Source organism: Sapajus apella, unplaced genomic scaffold (assembly GCF_009761245.1).
Source record: "Sapajus apella isolate SASKATOON/1434 unplaced genomic scaffold, GSC_monkey_1.0 scaffold46, whole genome shotgun sequence".
Taxonomy (NCBI): domain Eukaryota; kingdom Metazoa; phylum Chordata; class Mammalia; order Primates; family Cebidae; genus Sapajus; species Sapajus apella.
In genome coordinates, this window is record NW_022436986.1 from 11,673,351 (window position 1) to 11,692,972 (window position 19,622).

Below are 19,622 nucleotides of genomic sequence, written 5' to 3' on the forward strand. Positions count from 1 at the left end.
AGAATTAAGTGTTTATCCTCTTCCCAAGAACTGGTGCACCAAGACTTGGAGAGGTGGACACAACTGGAGAAGCAGCATTGGAGAAGCAACAGAGGTAATACAGAAATGAGGAAAAGGAGATCAAAGGACTTAAATCTTCTAAGTACTCCCCTGAGATAGGTTCAATATGCTTTCCTTTTTTTTCTTTTTCTTTTTGGGACAGTCTTGTTATAGTCACCCAGGCTGGAGTGCAGTGGCACAATCTGAGTTCACTGCAACCTCACACCCCAGGTTCAAGCAATTCTCCTCCCTTTGTCTCCTGTGTAGCTGGTATTACAAGCATGTGCCACCACACCTGGCTAATTTTTGTATTTTTAGTAGAGATGGGTTTTCACCATGTAGGGCAGGCTGGTCTCAAACTCCTGGCCTCAAGTGATCTGCCTACCTCAGTTTCCCAAAGTGCTGGGATTACAGGCGCCACCACATCCAGCCTTAATACATATTTATTTATTTATTCTTTTTTGAGACAGAGGTTTGCTCTGTCGCCTGGGCTGGAGTGCAGTGGCGCCATCTTGGCTCACCACAACCTCTGCCTTCTGAGTCCAAGTGATTCTTCTGTCTCAGCCTCCCGAGTACCTGGGATTACAGGTGTGAACCACCACGCCCAGCTAAGTTTTGTAATTTTTAATAGAGACAGGGTTTCACCATGTTGGCCAGGCCATTCTTGAAATCCTGACCTCATGATCCACCCACCTCAGCCTCCCAAAGTGCTGGGATTATAAGTATGAGCCACTGTGCCCAGCTGAATACATATTTAAAAGCAACACAGAGGAATAGTAAAAACAGTTCTCTACAATACTCAGACTTTATAGTAGCTTTTAGTTAATAAGATTGGGCTCTTTCTGACTAATGAACTGAATCTGCCTCCCCATCTATGCCTCAAAATGGCAGGGTTATATCTATATTGTGTAGCTGAGAAAATGGAAATTCAAAGTAATGCTGCTATTAAGGTAAAGATGATCTTTGTCTAAAGCTCATGCTCTTAACTGCTTTGGGATACTGCCTCTAAATCCAATCAATTAACCCATCATATGGTATACTTATACAATAAAGTATGTATTCTTTAAACATCTTATTTGCCAAGAGTTTTCAGTGACAGAACTGCTGGAATTTTCATAGTAGAGAATCACACCTTAATTCACTGGGGAGGCATATCTAATGAACTCAGAGAAAAGTTGATAATATTCTACCAGAACAAGAGTAGAAGAGTCTTCTGAAAAAGATCATCTTCTGTGAAAAAGAGGAGCCAGGCCTAATGAATTCAACCCAGTAACAAAATTACAATCATCATGAGATATATGAATTCAATAAAAACTGAAAAAAGGCCGGGTACACTGGCTCACACCTGTAATCCCAGCACTTTGGGAGGCCGAGGCTAGTGGACCTCCTGAGGTCAGGAGTTCGAGACCAGCCTGGCCAACATGGTGAAAACCCATCTCTACCAAAAACAAAATTAGCTGGACGTGGTGGCTCACACCTGTAATCCCAGCTGCTTGGGAGGCTGAGGCAGGAGAATCACTTGAATCTGGGAGGCAAAGGTTGCAGTGAGACAAGATCACGCCGTTGCACTCCAGCCTGGGCAACAAGAATGAAACTTTATCTCAAAAAAAGCTTTTTTTCACAAGTAGTGAAAAAAAAAATATATATATATATAATAAAAATATATAAAATATAAAAAAAAATTTATATATATAATAAAAATATATAAAATAAAAAAATATATAAATATATATATAAATAATATATAATAAAAATATATAAAATATAAAAAAAAAAAATATATATATATATATATATATTTGACTACTACAATGCTTTATGAACATTTGTATAAAATGTTGCCAGGCATGGTGGCTCACACCTGTAATCCTAATACTTTGGGAAGCTGAGGCGGGTAGATCACCTGAGGTCAGGAGTTTGAGACCAGCCTGGCCAGCATAGTGAAAGCCTGTCTCTACTAAAAATGCAAAAATTAGCTGTGCCTGGTGGCGGGCAGCTGTAATTCTAGCTACTCAGGAGGCTGAGGCAGGAGAATTGCTTGAACCTGGGAGGCAGAGGTTACGGTGAGCCAAGATTGCGCCATTGCACTCCAGCCTGGGAGATGAGTAAAAAGTTCCATCTTGGGAAAAAAAAAGTCAAAAACATAAAACATTATTCTCCTTCAGACTGTTTCCTGGGCTCCTTATGTATAATCCTTTATCAATATCTTATTCTATTTTTTTAGGATAGTCCTTATTCCACAAAATCTTATAGGCTTTATTAAAATATTTAAGCTCATAGGTGCTTACAGAAAAAATTCCTATGCCTCTGAGAAAATTACAGAGTATTAAATTACTTGCATTAGATTTTTTTCTGAGACTATAAATAACCTTGTTTGGTTTTTGGTATTGCTACTAATGAAGAGTTACTGCAACTAGACTTGTGCTGTCCAATATGATAGCATTGGTTACATGTGGCAGTATAAACTGAAATTAATTAAAGTTTGAAACATTAAATTTAGTTCCTCAGTTCTTGTCACATCTTAAGACTTCATTAACTTTCTGAGGCTAGTGGCTACCATATTGGACAGCACATTTATAGAACATTTCCATCATAGTGGAAAATTTTATTGGATAACACTGAACCAGAGAAAAAAATTAACCAAATGTTTTATTTAAATAGGAAGCATTATCAAAGTCTGAGCTATTTGCTAATAAAATTGCTTTATTTATTATAGTTCTACAGCATCTGTAAATGTTGCAATGAATGTGTCATTCTAAATGCATATTACCTAGTTTCATATCTCTAAAATGTTTATTTTTGTAAATAAATAAAATATTGGTGAAAATGTGTCTCCTTGCCTTTATTCTTTGGATCCTGATGTTGTATTCCGTTTCCACTTGTTTTTACAACATTTAAAGATTTTGCTTTATTCCATTGCCATGGCCCATGACCTAAAATAATTCTATTGATATTACGTTATACTGATCATTATCAGTCTGAAAAATATCATGGTGATTAAGTTGTGTATTAGGAATAAGAGAACTCAATACAGTAGAAGTATCTACCTCATCTTTTGTAATTATAAGACTTTGGAAATTTTGAACAATGAGAAATTTTACATTGTTCCTTTTTGTTATACAATATGTTCTTATATAAAGTTTGTTTAGAGAATCCTTGTTAATGAGTTTTATAACTTTCTTTCATTGAAATGTAGTATTTTAATGTTTTTCTTAATTCTAGGAAGCTCTACAAAGGATCATTTCAACTCTGGCAAATAAAAATGATGAAATTCAGAACTTTATTGATACACTAAATCATACACTAAAAGGAGTTCAGGTATGAGTTTTTTAATGAAAACTTTTGTGTAAATATGTCACAATGAATGAGTCAAATAAGAAGTACAAATATACTCTATAAACTTTGGGTTATAAACTAATGGAAGTAAGAGCACGGTTTTAAAATAGAGGATAAAGTAAAAATGTTTACCTTGCAATTCCTGTTTTCTCCATGGAAAAATCAAAATAAGGAAAAGGAAAACTCTGGAATAATAGTTGTTTGGGAGTACCAGAGTGCTCACTTTAGTCCTTTTCCATTTGACATTTTTTCTAATTTGAATTAAGAGCAAATTGTACTTTTTGAAAAGTGCTGGCAAGTAAAACATTTCTTTTACAATAAACAATGGAAGAAAAATGTTGGCCATCTATGGTGGCTCATGCTTGTGATCTCAGCATTTTGGCAGGCTGAGGCAGGTCGATGGGTTGAACCCAGGAGTTTAAAACCAGTCTGGGCAACATGGTGGGACCCCCGTCTCTACCAAAAAAAAAAAAAAAAGAGATGCAAACATTAGCTGGTTGTGGTAGCATATGCATGTAGTCCAAGCTACCCAGGAGGTTGAGGTAGGAGGATCGTTTGAACCCAGGGGGTCGAGGCTGCAGTGAGCAGTGGTTGTACCACTGCACTCTAGCCAGCCTGGGTGATAGAATAAGCCTGTGTCTCCAAAAAAAAAAAAAAAAACAGAAAAGAAAATGTTAATGGTAAGAGGTCTACTTGTAGAAGTAGATGAAAGTACTTAAAAATAAAAGGTAAAGTCCCCACTGAGGAGGGAGAGGAATACTTAAAAAAATAGTTCCAGGTTTGGGCAGATAATCTAAATGGAAAGTAATGACATATTGATTGTGGAAGAGAGCTCAAGATAACCTGGTTGCTAGAAATGTACAACCTCTCGAGACTGAATCAGAAAGAAATAGAAAATCTGAATAGATCAGTAATGAATAAGGAAATTGAATCAGTAGTAAAGTCTCCCATCAAAGAAAAGCCTGCAACCTGATGGCTTTACTGCTGAATTCTACCAAATATTTAAAGAACAAATACCAGTTCTTCTCAGCCTCTTCCAAAAAATCAAAGAGGAGGGAGTACTTCCAAATCCATTTACAAGTTCAACATTACCCTGATAACAAAGCCAAACCAGGAATACTACAAAAGGGAGGCCAATATTTCTAATCAACATAGTTGCAAAAATCCTCAATAAAATATTAGCAAACTGAATTCCATAGCACATTAAAAGGATCATTCACCGTGATCCAGTAGGATTTATGCCTGGGATGCAAGGATGGTTCGACAGAAGTCAATAAATGTGATACACCATATTAACAAAACTGAAGACAAAAAAAATGCCTGATTATCTCAGTAGATTCAGAAAAAGAATTTGACAAAATTCAACATCCTTTCTTGATAAAAACTCTCAACAAATTAGGAGTAGAAGGAATGTACCACAACATGGTAAAGGCCATATATATAATAGCAATCCCGCAGCTATATCATCTTATCAAAGGTGAAAAGTCAAAAGCTTATTCTCTAGTCAGGAACAAGACAAAGATGTTTGCTTTCACCCTCCGCTTTTTTTTTTTTTTTTTTTTTTTGAGACAGAGACTTGTTCTGTCGCCCAGGCTGGAATGCAGTGCCGCAGTTTCGGCTCACTGCAACTTCCGCCTCCCAGGTTCAAGTGATTCTCCTGCCTCAGCCTCCCGAGTAGTGGGACTACAGGGGTATGCTAACACACCCAGCTAATTTTTGTATTTTTAGTAGAGATGGGGCTTTGCCATGCTGGCTAGGCTGGTCTTGAACTCCTGACCTCAGGTGATCTCCGCCTCGGCCTTCCAAAGTGCTGGGATTACAGGCGTGAGCCACTGTGCCCAGCCTACTCTCACCACTTCTGTTTAATACAGTGCTAGTAGTCCTAGCCAGAGCAATTAGGCAAGGAAAAGACATCCAAATAGGAAAGGAAGAAGTGAAATTATGTTTTCTGATGACATGATCTTATATATAGAAGACTCTAAAGACTCTACCAAAAAAACTATTAGAACTGATAAACAAATTCGGTAAAGTTACAGAATGCAATATCAAAACACAAAAATTAGTATTGCTTCTATACACGAAAAACGAACTATTTGAAAAAGAAAATAAGAAAACAATCCCCTTTGCTGTAGCATAAAAAAAGGAGTAAATTTACCTAATGAAATGAAATATTTATATACTAAAAGATATAAAACAGTGATAAAAGAAAATAAAGAAGACATAAGTGAATGGAAAAATATCCTGTTTATAAACTAGATGAATTAATATTGCTACAATGTTTGTACTGCCTAAAGTGATCTGCCCATTCATTGTAATCTCTATCAAAATACCAATGCCATTTTCCACGAAAATAGAAAAAATCCTAATATGTATATAGAATTACAAAAGACCCAGAATAACCAAAATAATTTTTAGCAAAAAGAATATTCATGGGAGGCCGAGGTGGGCGGATCACTTGAGGTCAGGAGTTTGGGATCAGCCTGGCCAACATGGTGAAATGCCATCTCTACTAAAAATATAAAAATTAACCTGGTTATGGTGGCAGGCACTTGTAATCCCAGTGACTCAGGAGGCTGACACAGGAAATGCTTGAACCCAGGAGGTGGAGTTTGCAGTGAGCCAAGATTTGTACCACTGCACTCCAGCCTGGGCAACAGAGCAAGACTCTGTCTCAAAAAAAAAAAAAAAAAACCCAAAACCAAAAAACTTCATTATTTTAGCTATCTTGAACTATTTTATTGGAAATTTGGTGAGTCAGCTTCCTTTAAATAAGCATAAAGCTAATGGCGTTAAAGCTCTTGATCTGTGGACAAGAGAACCATCACATTTGGTATCTGGAAGGAGAGATCTTATATAGAGCTAGCCCAAACCATTCTTCTGATTGATAAATTATTAGAAGTCTACCTTAATTCTAGGAAACAAAAAAGAGTGGGAGTGTTAAATCACACCCTTGTCTCTGAAGATGGGGGCTTAGTAGTAGGCAAAAGGCAACAAGCTGCCGTCTGGTGATTGAGAGGAAAATAGTCCATTTCTTTTTTCTTTTTATTTTTCGTTTTGAGATGGAGTTTTGCTCTTGTTGCCCAGGCTGGAGTGCAATGGCGCGATCTCAGCTCACTGCAACCTCTGCCTCCCGGGTTCAAGAGATTCTTCCACCTCAGCCTCCTGAGTAGTTGGGATTACAGGCATGTGCCACCCTGCCTAATTTTGTATTTTTAATAGAGATGGGCTTTCTCCATGTTGGTCAGGCTGGTCTCGATCTCCTGACTTCAGGTGATCTGCCTGCCTCAGCCTCCCAAAGTGCTGGGATTACAGGCATGAGCCACTGCGCCTGGCCAATTTCTTTTTTATGAATGAATAAATTGACGTCTAGGAATGTAAGTACAAGGTCATGCTGTTACTGAATGGCTAGTATGCTTTTTGAGTTAGGTCTTCTCCCTTCTGCACTGCACATTCCACTTCTATAGTTGTTCTTACCTCTGCAAATAGAACTAGTAAAATGGTTAACACCACCTTTGGTGAGGTACCAGTGAGGTGTCTAGTTTTTATAAACATTATAAGCCAAAGTTTGGACATATGGTATTACAGTAGATTATATATATATATATATGTGTGTGTATATATATATATATATATATATATATATATATATGTATGTATGTATATATATTAGCTTCCTTAGCTAGTGCCCGTTCCCTTGTCTTAATTGAATGATTCATCCAAGTTGAAAAATGTCTTAGGATAATTTCTTCTATTTCATAATCTTTGCAAGTGTGGATATTGCTTATCTAGGGATTCTACAAATATTTTAAGTTATTTTTTGTTGAAATAGCAGCATCCCACTTATGAAGGCAGTGAGGAACTCTGAGAAGTCAAGAGACTCGAAATGCTTTATTGCCCATGTTACTAGTAACTAGTTGTGTGGCTTTGGGCCAGTAACTTATCTATATTTTAGTTAATAAAATACAGGATTTGACTACAAATTATAGTCATTAGATGATTCAATATTTCATAAATATCTTAGGATCCAATAAATAATTGCTTAGTCTTTTAATTTCTGGTTGTCTTACGTAAATGCGGTGTTTTAGAGACCCTGAAATATTTTAAAATTTAAACAAATCTGCCTCATTTCTTTATATGCAAAGTGTTCCTCAGACTTACTGAACTAAAATCTCTGGAATATTTTATTAAAATAATTCACCAGTGATCCTGATATGCACCAGAGGTTAAGAACCATTGGCTTAGAGTCTGCCTGAGAGACTGAAGATCTGGGTGAAGTTGGGAACCTTAAAACAACCTTTCATGTTGTCCTGTGGAAACAGTAAAGTGAAGAGAGTATGGGCTAGTTTATAAAAGATAACTGATAGTATAGCTGAAATAGTACTGTCAGCATTAGCAGGCAGTTTGTTTCATTTATCTTTTTTTAAAGGCTTAAGTCAAATATTAGAATTATGTTATTTTTGTATTAGGCCAACATAGTTTATAATATAAATTTATTCTCTCTTTTGAGTATACGTTTTAGTTTTTAAATGTTTGATAGCTCTTCAGTAAAACTGTTTTGTTATTTAAACAGGCAAATTCATCTAACATACTCTCAGAGTTAGATGAAGAATTTGATAGTTTATACTCTATACTGGATGAAGTAAAAGAAGGTATGATTAACAGTATCAAACAGGAACAAACTCGTAAATCCCAAGAGTTACAGGTGAGATCATAGCATTATTCAAATATGAATAATAACTTTAGTCTATTTAATGCTCGATTTATGGTAAGCAAAAATTAGTGAATTTCTGAGTTTGACTATACCCTTACCTTGTAGAAGAATGGCTTTTTGTTTTGGCCGTAAGTGTTCTGAAATTGTGGTTAAAAAACATTTATTCTCTTAACCTTTTTTTTTTTTGAGACGGAGTCTCCCTCTGTCACCCAGGCTGGAGTAATCTTGGCTCACTGCAACCTCCACCTCCCGGGTTCAAGCGATTCTCCTGCCTCAGCCTCCCGAGTAGCTAGGATTATAGGTGCCCACCACTACACCCGGCCAATTTTTGTATTTTCAATAGAGATGGGGTTTCACCACGTTAACCAAGCTGGTCTCAAACCCCTGACCTCAGGTGATCCACCTGTCTTGGCCTCCCAAAGTGCTGGTATTATAGGCATGAGCCACCATGCCTGGCCAATTATCTTAACCATTTTAAAGTGTACAGTATACAGTTTGATAGTGTTAAATATATTAACATTGTTGTATAACAGATCTTCAGAATTTTTTCATCTTGTGCAAGTGAAACTGTACATTCCTTGATGAACAACTCATTTCTCTTTCCTACGAGCCCCTGGCAGTCATCATATTATTTTCTGTTTCCATGATTTTGAATGTCTACATGTCTCATATAAGTGGAATCATATAGGATTTGTCCTTTTGTGACTTATTTGGTTTAATAATCTTCCACTTATATATATACCACATTTTCTTCATTCATTTGTATGTCTGTGGACATTTGGGCAGCTTACACCTTTTAGCTGTGAATAATTCTGCAACGAACATGGGAGTTTATCTCTTTAAGATCCTGTTTTCAATTCTGTTGAATACATATACTTAGAAGTAGGATTGCTGAATCATGTGGTAATTATCTTTTTAGTTTTCTGAGGACCCTCTAAACAATGTTTTCCAGAGTAGTTGCACTGTTTTACATTTCTACCAAGCCCAAGGCTTCCAGTTTCTCCACATCCTCACCAATGCTTTTTATTTTCTGTTTTTTTTTTTTTTTTGGATAATGGCCATCATAATGGATATGACATGATATTTCATTATGGTTTTGATTTGCATTTCTCTAGTGATTAGTGATGTTGAGCATCCATCTTTTCATGTATTTTTTGGCCATTAATGTACTTCCTTTTTTTTGAGATGGAGTCTTGCTCTGTCACCCAGGCTGGAGTGCAGTAGTGCCTCTGGGTTCAAGTGATTCTCCTGCCGCAGCCTCCTGGGAAGCTGGGATTACAGGTGTCTGCCACCATGCCTGACTAATTTTTTATATTTTTAATAGAAACAGGATTTCATTGTGTTAGCCAGGATGGTCTCACTCTTTTGACCTTGTGATCTGCCCATCTTGGCCTCCCTAACTGCTGGGATTACAGGCATGAGCCACTGTGTCTGGCCTACTGATTAGTGTATTTTCTTTAGAGAAATGTCTTATTTAGGTTCTTTGGCCATCTTTTAATTGGGTTACTTGTGGGGTTTTTGGTGGTGGTTAAGTCGTAGGAGTTTTCTATTCATTCTGTATATTAACTCCCTATCAGGTATATGATTTGAAGTTTATTGAGATAATAAAAGAACAGAACTCCCTAAGAGTCTTACTATTTTGATGCAGAGTCAGGGCTGAAGGAGGAGAGCTCCAATAACATTAATGTTATGGCATGTGGGTTTTGATCTTGTAGGAGAGTTTTCCTTTTTAATTTAAGGTGCTTAAATTTTCAGAATTAGATAATCTTCACCCATTGTGGATTTTGGGCTTAAAATATGTCTTCAGACTTCTAGAACAAGTGATTTTTTTTTTTTGGAGAACTTATTTTTTGACAGCCTTATACAGAGCTGCATATATGTGTACACAAGTAAAATATACAGTGCTCTTCTTAGACTGGGCTGAATTTATTGCTCTTGTAAACTGATGAATTTATATTTTTACTTTTGACTAAATTCCCAACAGTACATCATTGGGTCTTATAAATTTATCTAAACTTTTTGTCATGAAGCCTCAGGTAAACTCTGTCCACTTTGGGTTTTGTGAATCTTAATTACAATAATGAACACAGTGATTTTTTTTTTCAGCTGATCTGATCTGATTCATGGAAATCTGTTAAAATTATATTTGGGCTCTTTTTAAATGGGACGACTTTACTCTGATTTTTTGATCAAGTATTCTAACAAATTCATTATTAGCTATTGATTATCAGTTGGGAATTTAAAATGTTGCAGAAAATGGAAGAAACAATTTAAATTCTGTTCGGAAGTGGTGATAGCAAAGGTGTTAGCACGATCTTCTATTACTTTATCACCATTTCAACTCTACGTTTTTTCCAGTTATTCCATTCGGCTTTTATCTTATATTTTATTATCCTGTGTAATTCTTAATATTTATGTCTTCTCAATACCACAGAAATATTGGTAATTTTTTTTACAGGGTTAGGGATCTAGGGGAGATCAAGGTATACTAAAGGGACAGTAGTTATAAAATAAGACTGAGTTATTGAAACATAAACTTGGGGAACAAAACTGTTCATTCTTGAACTTGTTACTGTGTTATGATTCAAATGAAAAGCTATGATGATATCAACCTAATGGAAATTGAACCATAAAGTTTTCTTGGGATAGCTTAAAAAACAAATATGAAAAAGAGTCAGACTTGGCTACTGAGGCCATTTCCATCTTTAGTTGAAGGTTGTAGAGAATCTGTTCTTTTTTTTGGGGTTTACAAAATTATTCATAATATCTCTGAATAACTGGTAAGTTAATGCTCTTAAATTACATTCCTCTGTAACCTGCCCCTATTTTTGCTTTTCCTCTTGACCTCAAAGCAAATCCATAGCATTTCTTAGAATAAAATATTTTATCCAAAACTTTGACCTCAGTCTGGACTTTTACTTTTAATAATTCCTTGAGGCATATTTCCCGTTCTCATTTTTTTTACTTTAATGCTACATTGACTTTGTCTGCCCCATTGATCCTACCATTTTGTTCTCAATGATTTTGCTTAAACCTTTTTAATAAAGCTAATCTCCAAATGGGATATTCCAAATGGTTGTTGGTTAACTCTTGCTTGGGACTCATGAGATTTATTGCCCCATAAGAGGGGCAGTATTTTTACAAAATTGTGATTAGGTTTTTAAACTAACACGTGAAACCCTATTTTAACCCAAAACGTGACTGAACTATTCTACTTTTCCAAAGTCAAATAGTAGAACACATCAGAAACCAGTAAAATCAGCCATGATTTATCTTTAGTCCTAATCCTGAGGGAAAAATAAATAGATTTGAATCTCAGATTTGTTGTTAATAAATATTCTGAAGAAAAATCTTTGGTACATTTAAAGCTTAGAAATAGGATCTATTTATTTGTTTGAAGGTAAACTAACAATCTTTTCAAGTTATACGTAGAGACAACTGAATAAGAAAGATTGTATTAGGTAGAATTAATATGTGAGCAATAAAGACAGAGCACATCACTATAACAACTGCCATCTTTTGAATTTCTTTGGAATTTTCTTTTGAATTCTAGGAACTTGTGTTAGTAGTTCCTATGCTATCCAGTCTTAGAAACTATAAATTAGCATTTTTAGTAGTATACATTACTCGTGTAGTTTGATGAATGAAGTACTAAGATTGTGCTCAACTGAATGTACCTGTAATTTCATTTACAAATTGCAACTTAAATAGTTAACCACCACCAAGAATTTTAGTCTTCATTACAGAGGATGTTGTCTGTAGATAGATTATTTTGATATTTTGATTTAAATTGAAGTTATTTTCCTGACTATACTATTTGAGAAGAGTGCTTAATTGGGCTTTAGTTATTTATAATTACTTTATTTTCTTTTTTGTTTTAAATGATGAGTATATCTTTACCTGTATGCAGTTAAGCTGTTTTTGCTAAATCATGGAAAGAGGTACAAAGTATTAAGATAATTAAAATTTGTTATTTATATATATATATATATATAAACAAATATAAAACAAATATAACAAGTTTTATATGTATAAAACTTGTCTTCATTATCTTGCTACAATAGCTCACTGAACTATTTTTGCTGTATTATTGCTATTAAAATTATTTGTAAGTTCATTATAACAATATATATTTAAGATTCTGATGACAATAGGAAATTTCATTTTAATGATTTAGTGGTTTTTTTTCCCCCTAGAGTCAGATTAGTCAATGTAATAATGCCCTGGAGAACTCTGAAGAACTACTGGAATTTGCAACAAGGTCGTTAGATATAAAGGAACCTGAAGAATTCTCAAAGGTATGCAAAAATTGCATTAATACACTTAACAAGGAAAGTTGTATTTTTAAAAAGGCGTTTTTGTTTTTCTTTAGTTTTGGATTTCTTTACCCATTTCTTATACTAATAAAAGCTTGGGGTTTCTTGATAAGTAAAATGCTAGCTGTTTATTTATTCTAAAGCAAACACTTAAAAGTATGTGTCTTTGGGGTCATCGACAAACATGTTTAAAAATTGTTTTTGTGTTCCTTCTGTGAACTGATTGGGAAAGCATCCTTAACTTTATACATATGAGCACTGTAACTGTGTAACTTCTTATTGCAGAGAAATGCCCCCACTACTTAATTTAAGTGAGTGAGTGTTTTATTAAAACCTGAAATGTATATCCTTACTTAAGGGATATGCCTAGTATAAAAATGTAAAGAGTAGAGCAAGAAACCTACTAATGTTTTAACTTAGATCCTGGTGTTTAAGTGATTACAAATTCTAAATTCTAATGCTGCTTTTAAGTAGGGTCATTTAAAATGATTACCATTTTGTCAAATCAAAATTCAGAAATGCAGAATATATTTTAAAATGATGTGAAAAAAGTGGGAAATTAAGCTGTATAATTAGCAAAATATTACTCCGTAGTTATCAAGATAAGATTTGACTTTGATGTTATTTACTTCACCCTTGTGGAGTGTGTAGTGAGCTGCATTGGTGTTAGAAAGGTAACTTTATAATTGATTTATGCCTAGTGATTGTTTTCATTTTATGATTTTCTGTAAACTTGAGGGTAGAAAAAACTTTCTTGAGAAGGTAACATTTACCACCTTTCATCTTTGAATATTAAAATTGAACTTCAACATTGATTATTTCTTCTAAACTAATGAATCAAAACAAAAATTGTTTTGCTGTAAGCCAGTACATGAATCAATTCTTTACATTTGGAGGTGAGTTGTAATGAAGCTTACTTATGCACATAGTTGGACTTACTATATAAAGGGATTATGAGAAAAATGTATCATACTTAAAAGTACCTTAAAAGTATGATATGTTGGCCAGGTGAGGTGTGGTGACTCATGCCTGTAATCCCAACACTATGGGAAACCAAGGTGGGTGGATTGCTTCAGCACAGAAGTTTAAGACCAGCCTGGGCAACATGGCGAGACCCTGTCTGTACAAAATATACAAAAAAATTAGCTGGGCATGGTGGTATGCACCTGTATTCCCAGCTACTTGGAGGCTGAGCTGGGAGGATTGCCTGAGCCTAGGAAGTCTGTTTCCTATTTGTCAACAAATTCTCCTTTTAGTGCAGTCTGGCAGTTGTTAATGACAGGCATAGTCATAGCAGCAAGAATTACCAACTGACAGCCTGAGAGTGAGGAAGAAGACAAGAAAACTATAAAATATGGACACTAATACTCAAAAATGCCTTGAATCCAGTTGATTTAAGGAGGGACTGATACTTGGAAAAACTGTGATAAAAGTTTATTTCTCCCATGTTTCTCTTTTTATTGACATTTTCAGAGTTCTTCTCTCTTCTTTCTCCCACATGCTACCCTTTTCTCTTTCACTGTCCTTTGTTCTTTCCAGCTTTGTTTCTGTTATAATTTGTCCTGACAGATTATAAATTAGAAAGATTCTGATAAAATAAGTCACACTGTGGTTTAATAGGCTACTTTGCTTGTTCTTACTATTTTGGTCTTGTCTTGCAGCAGTTTATAGTACTAGTTAGTAGCTTAAACCATTTGGAGATGTGGTGAAATGAATTACAACCATGGGTCGCTTAACGATGAGGATGTGTTCTAAGAAATGTGTCTCGTTAGGCAGTTTCATCATTGTGGGAATGCTAGAGTGTAATGGCACAAATCTAGATAGTATAGCCTACTACCTACCTCGGCTGTATGGTATAGGCTGTTGCTTTTGTGCTACAAACCTGTGTAGCTTGTCACTGTACTGAATACTGTAGGCAATTGCAATATAGTGGCAAGTATTTGTGTATCTCAACATACAAAGGGTATAGTAAAAATACAGTATTATAATTTTATGGGACCACCCATTGTATATGCAGTCCATTATTGACTGAAACATAGTTATGTGGTGATTACTGTATCTTTCAGTGTTTCCTAGCCAGAAATCTGGGTTTATCATTCTGGAAAAATGCTTAACTGAGAGCTGCTTGCAGTTATTTTCTTCATATATTCAAATACTAACCAGATAATGATTTGATTCCATATCAAAAACTAAGTTAACTTTCCTAGCCAGCTATGGACTACAGGCCTGCCACAGACAGCTAGTTGCTGACTGAATAGGTAGAGATGACTTTGGAGATGGCCAGTCTAGCAGTATATTGTTAGATGTCTGGAAAAAGAAATTCCTTTAAAGTATACTGTTTGTGAATATCCCATATTAAAGTGCTTAAATGAGATTAATATGAATGGCTTATGGGGACAAAAAGAATAGCATAGACTAAAATTGAGGCAGTGTGTCTTTTTATACTTCATTATCTTCAAAAAGTATTTTAAGTTCTAATATTTAAATTACCACATTGCAGTATCTCATATGAGAACTGCATGTGAAGCTATGCTGTATACCAGCCTTTTACTTTCTGAAAGTAAACAAATAAAAATAGCATGAATGCAAAAAGATTTTAGAACATACCTTCGCTAATTTTTTTAACTGCTAGAAGTTTGGTTGTTAGTAAATTGATACAGAAGGATCACCAGCAAATTGGATCCACATCAATCATAGCTTTATTCCTGGACTTACAGATTGGCAACATCCCACCAAATGTGGGCTCTCTGCTAATAGCTGGCCTGTAGAACACTGCTTGGGTCCTTTTCCAGAATTAATATTTCTATTCCCACCCTGACTTTAGACCTTGAATGCTCTCTATATAAAGAGCTGGGTCAGTGGGACAATTTCCAAGTCAGTATAACTAACTTGCCATCACAATCTTGCCACACATACTCCAGTTGTCAGACTAGAAGGGAGAAAATGGTTTCCTACCCATGGGGTCCCTAAAATAGAGGAGTAAAAAGTACAGAGTTAGGTGAGAAGGGAACAGTGTCTTCTGCATTTGATCACAGATGAAGATGGAGAATGGGTTTAGCGTATTTCCCACATCTCACGCACAATGGATGATTCACCTGTAGAATATTGTCCAATGAGTGTTAGGCTCTGACCACTGGCAGGAGTAAGAGGGGGAGTAGGTGGAAGCTATCTCAGTACTTTCAAATGAGCAGAAGTACTGCCAGTATCTCCCTCTGTAGGCTGAAGTGTAGAATATTAGGAGACAGGAGAGGACCTTCAACAAAAGTGTGAATGTTTCAGTTTTGAGGGCAATATAAAAAAACAGATCTAAATATTTGTTAAGCTTCGGTCAAACTGTAATTTTCACCGTAATTTCATTTCTGGGTGTTTATGTCTTACAGAAATGCAATCTCCTGTTGCACAAATGTGCCTAATCATAAAATAGTTGCCTGCAGTGCTGTATTTCAAAGTGTATTTTAAGCTATTTACTATGGCTTTTGTGATAGATTCTTTCAAATGATCATGCTTTTTGAAAAATAGTTCCTTCTATAAACAGATAAATATATGTCTACCAGATACAAAACTTCCAATGTATGTACAATCTGTTTTTTTTTTTCCAAAGACGTATATTTTTTGCCTAAAAAAAAAAATAATGTTTTGAGGATATCTCTTTTTCCTTCTCCCTTTCTATAAAAAGAGAAATGATGATATTAAAGAAGAAAGATAGGCCGGGCGCGGTGGCTCAAGCCTGTAATCCCAGCACTTTGGGAGGCCGAGGCGGGTGGATCACTAGGTCAAGAGATCGAGACCATCCTGGTCAACACGGTGAAACCCCGTCTCTACTAAAACTACAAAAAATTAGCTGGGCATGGTGGCACGTGCCTGTAATCCCAGCTACTCAGGAGGCTGAGGCAGGAGAATTGCCTGAACCCAGGAGGCGGAGGTTGCGGTGAGCCGAGATCGCGCCATTGCACTCCAGCCTGGGTAACAAGAGTGAAACTCCGTCTCAAAAAAAAAAAAAAAAAAAAAAAAAAAGAAGAAAGATAGAAACAATAAGATACTTTATCTTCAAAGAGCTTGATAAATTCACAGAAGGAAATAGATTCTATATTCACCCATTACAGATTAAGAACAAGAGAGATTGAGAAAAGATCTATTTAACTCATTTCTCTATTATTGGGAAAATATCTGCTTTAACTTCTTTAAATTTAATTGGCAGTTATGAAGATTGGTTTGTGATTACTTCTACATTTTGCTTGTATTACAGTTTCTCTGCATTCATATCAGAGATGGTGCCTACCTTTCTCCCTCTCTCTCTCTTTTCCCTCTTTCCCTCTCTCCGTCTCTAAGTTAATTGTTTTTAAACTAAATCTTAGAATTCCATTTCTTTAATCAGTCATAGAAATGTGTCACCAGAGACCAAACTTCCTTAAATAGAATTGTAATGCTGAATTTTGTCAAACATCTGTCTAATTAGTACCAACCGATTCTGAGATTTACCACTGCTTTGTTGCCAAGACATTTATTTGAGCCTACATAATTCCACATAGTGAGTTATGAAGAAGCTGCAATGAATGTTCAGATTTATTTTTAGGTTATGGTACTATGTGTTATTGAAAAGCTTCCATGAAGCTTAGTCATATTGCTTTACTCAACATCACTCTTTAGATCTTCTATTGAAACCCTTTTTGCCAAGTTTGTAATTGAAAAAATTCACCATTCCTGAAGTAGAAACTTAGAGGAATCAAGCTGTATAGTATTGTGTATCTTTTGGATACCTTTCTGTTTTGAGAGAAAAAAATTCTAGAAAAAAATTAGTTTCCAATTTAAGAGATTTATTGAAATTGGGACCTTTCAGAGAAATAGCTTCAGAATGTGAAACTCCGCCTTCTAATCATTGCTTAGAATAACTTTTAAACCTCTCTTGCATTCATGCAATATATATAGTAAAATTTGAGCCTAAGTGAAAGTGGAGCCATGAGAGTTTTCAGTTTTACCAGCTGGGTGTATTCTATATAAATGCATGGACAACAGTTTTTCCTAGATTACCTGGCTTTTCATTTATTCCTTTCCTGTTTTTTCACAAACAGCATGGTACGTGAAGTGATACCATGGAAGCTTTGCATACACGCATATGTGCACACACACACACTAAAAAAATTTCACCTTATTAAATTCAGTAACACTTGACACAAGATTGAATCATCGTGGTCAATTTAAAAAACAGTAATGGTCTTTATATCATTGGGTTATGCAAGGGTGATTAATAATATTCCTCTAACCAAGTTCAAAACCAATTAGGAAATAAGATAAAACTGATAAGAGGCCAAATAATGATAAAAGGATACTGGGAAATACGGCTGTTATTGGGCAAGTTTCCTATAATAAATTCCTAGAATTAGACAAATTCACCCAGCTATAATCAGCAGGGGCTACCTCAGGTGATAGGCAGGGGAAGCATCTTTCAGTGAAAGTTATGGCACAGAGGGAAAGAACAGAATATATGTTCATGACACTACTTTAGTGGGCAAGCAAGCTGCCAGAAAAAGCAGAAGGTTCTGAGCTACTAATTTCTAGTTTCTCCTTTGAAACCCATTATCAGATAAGTCATACTATTTTCCTAAGAGAAATAAGGCAATGGAGAGGCAAAGAGCAATCCTAGTAGTACTTGTTTCATGTCAGGTACAGAGAGGAGTCCTCTATTCCCCTCCCCTAACACTTACATTAAAATCTTTATTTTGTAATTCTAGCTTTAATGACAGTAATTTAAAAAATCAGTATAATTAACTTTTTAAGAATTTTCCTATCTCTGGTACTAAAGTAGTTTCATGACTTAAGATACATACAGATGCCACAGAATTTTGCTTGTTTGGTATAGAATGAGGGCCTTGGAATGATTTTCCGAAACATTAAGGAACAAAATTCCGTAGTAAAGAAATAGAATGATTAGTATGCAAGGTCTCAATTGATTAATAGTAGTGCTGAAACTGTATAATATGCTGATCTCTTAAATCTCAGTTCTGTGTTTTTGAGTAGAAAGGGTGCTCAGACCAGAATATTTTAGGGCAGATATAAAAATGACCAATAACGAATAGGAACAATGTTAGAACTGAAGAAGAGAGGCAACAGAAGCATTGCTACATATATCTAATTAACATTCAAATAAATTTAATAATTATTAAGTCTTACTCTGTCCTAAGCATTTTGCTAGGCACTGGGAATGCAGTGTTGATCAAAGCAGCCTGATCTGTGTCCGATATATTGTTAACTATACTGGTTACTATGGGGAGAAAAGCTTTTGTTGGATATATTGTATGTAAATATAAAAGGGACAAAAAAATGCTTGTTTTTTTATTATTTTGTATGACCATGCAACACCAAGTAAATAGCTGAGTTCCCTTTCTAAACTTTTGCTTGCATTAAAAAAAGATGAAAGACAGACCTTATGTATAGGTTTAAGTTGGTAGCATCTATGAGATCATCATGGAGAAAGACCCCGTTGTTAGAAGTATTTCTCTGGTCTCTTTGTGTCTGGATTTCTGCCGTTACAACTTTCTTTGGAGTAAAGGTTTGTAAAATTGCAGCCTAGTTGTATTTGTTAGCAGGCAAGCTCTCAGAATTCCTTGCCCTATAGAGGCATATAGAGAAAACTTGCAACAACCATTATGAAGTAGTGAAAGAGATCTCTGAAGAAAAATTAGAGAGTAAATTTGACATGTACAAGAAAACCATGAAGGAAGCTGTCCCATGAAGGAGGTTGGTTGCTCTAGTTGACAAGTTATCAGACTGAATGAAAGTGGAGGTGTGTTTTGATAATCTTAAGGTAAGAAAAAAACATTTATAGTTACTGGGAATTTGAAGTATTAAATTTTCCTCCGAAAAGGTGATCTATATGGGATCTGGATTTTCTACGATAGTTGTAACATCACATGATGAAAGCTTATGTGAACTATACACATACATTTCCTATAGTTTATGTTTTGGTGAATATGAACTAATCTATTGCAGGGTTTATATCCTAACTTTTCTTGCATGTCACTGCCATTGAAACTTGCATGAAAAGCACTAACTGCCTTCTTTCTCTTCTCCCTGATTGGCTCCAAGGCTGCCAGACAGATCAAGGATAGGTATGGTATAAAACACATTTTTATATAAGTATCAATATTGAAGTCAGAAATGAAATTCAGAAATAACTTTTTAGTAGAATTGTGTTAGTTAAGATAAAAATACCCAATGACCAA

At 35.3% G+C, this 19,622-nt stretch overlaps 1 protein-coding gene across 10 annotated transcripts in view; it reads left to right on the plus strand.

Annotated features, from left to right (window-relative positions):
• Nucleotides 1-19,622, plus strand: part of FSD1L (fibronectin type III and SPRY domain containing 1 like) — an 84,486-nt gene that overhangs the window by 14,557 nt on the left and 50,307 nt on the right. For 4 of the 10 annotated variants that reach the window (XM_032240258.1, XM_032240250.1, XM_032240252.1 and 1 more), the window contains exons 2-6: nt 29-94; nt 3,262-3,357; nt 7,946-8,077; nt 12,283-12,384; nt 19,486-19,508. In XM_032240258.1, the coding sequence (XP_032096149.1) occupies nt 29-94; nt 3,262-3,357; nt 7,946-8,077; nt 12,283-12,384; nt 19,486-19,508 (419 nt within the window). Of the gene's footprint in view, nt 1-28; nt 95-3,235; nt 3,358-7,945; nt 8,078-12,282; nt 12,385-19,485; nt 19,509-19,622 lie in introns of all 10 variants that reach the window. The other 6 variants (XM_032240253.1, XM_032240254.1, XM_032240260.1 and 3 more) reach the window with 4 other exon arrangements.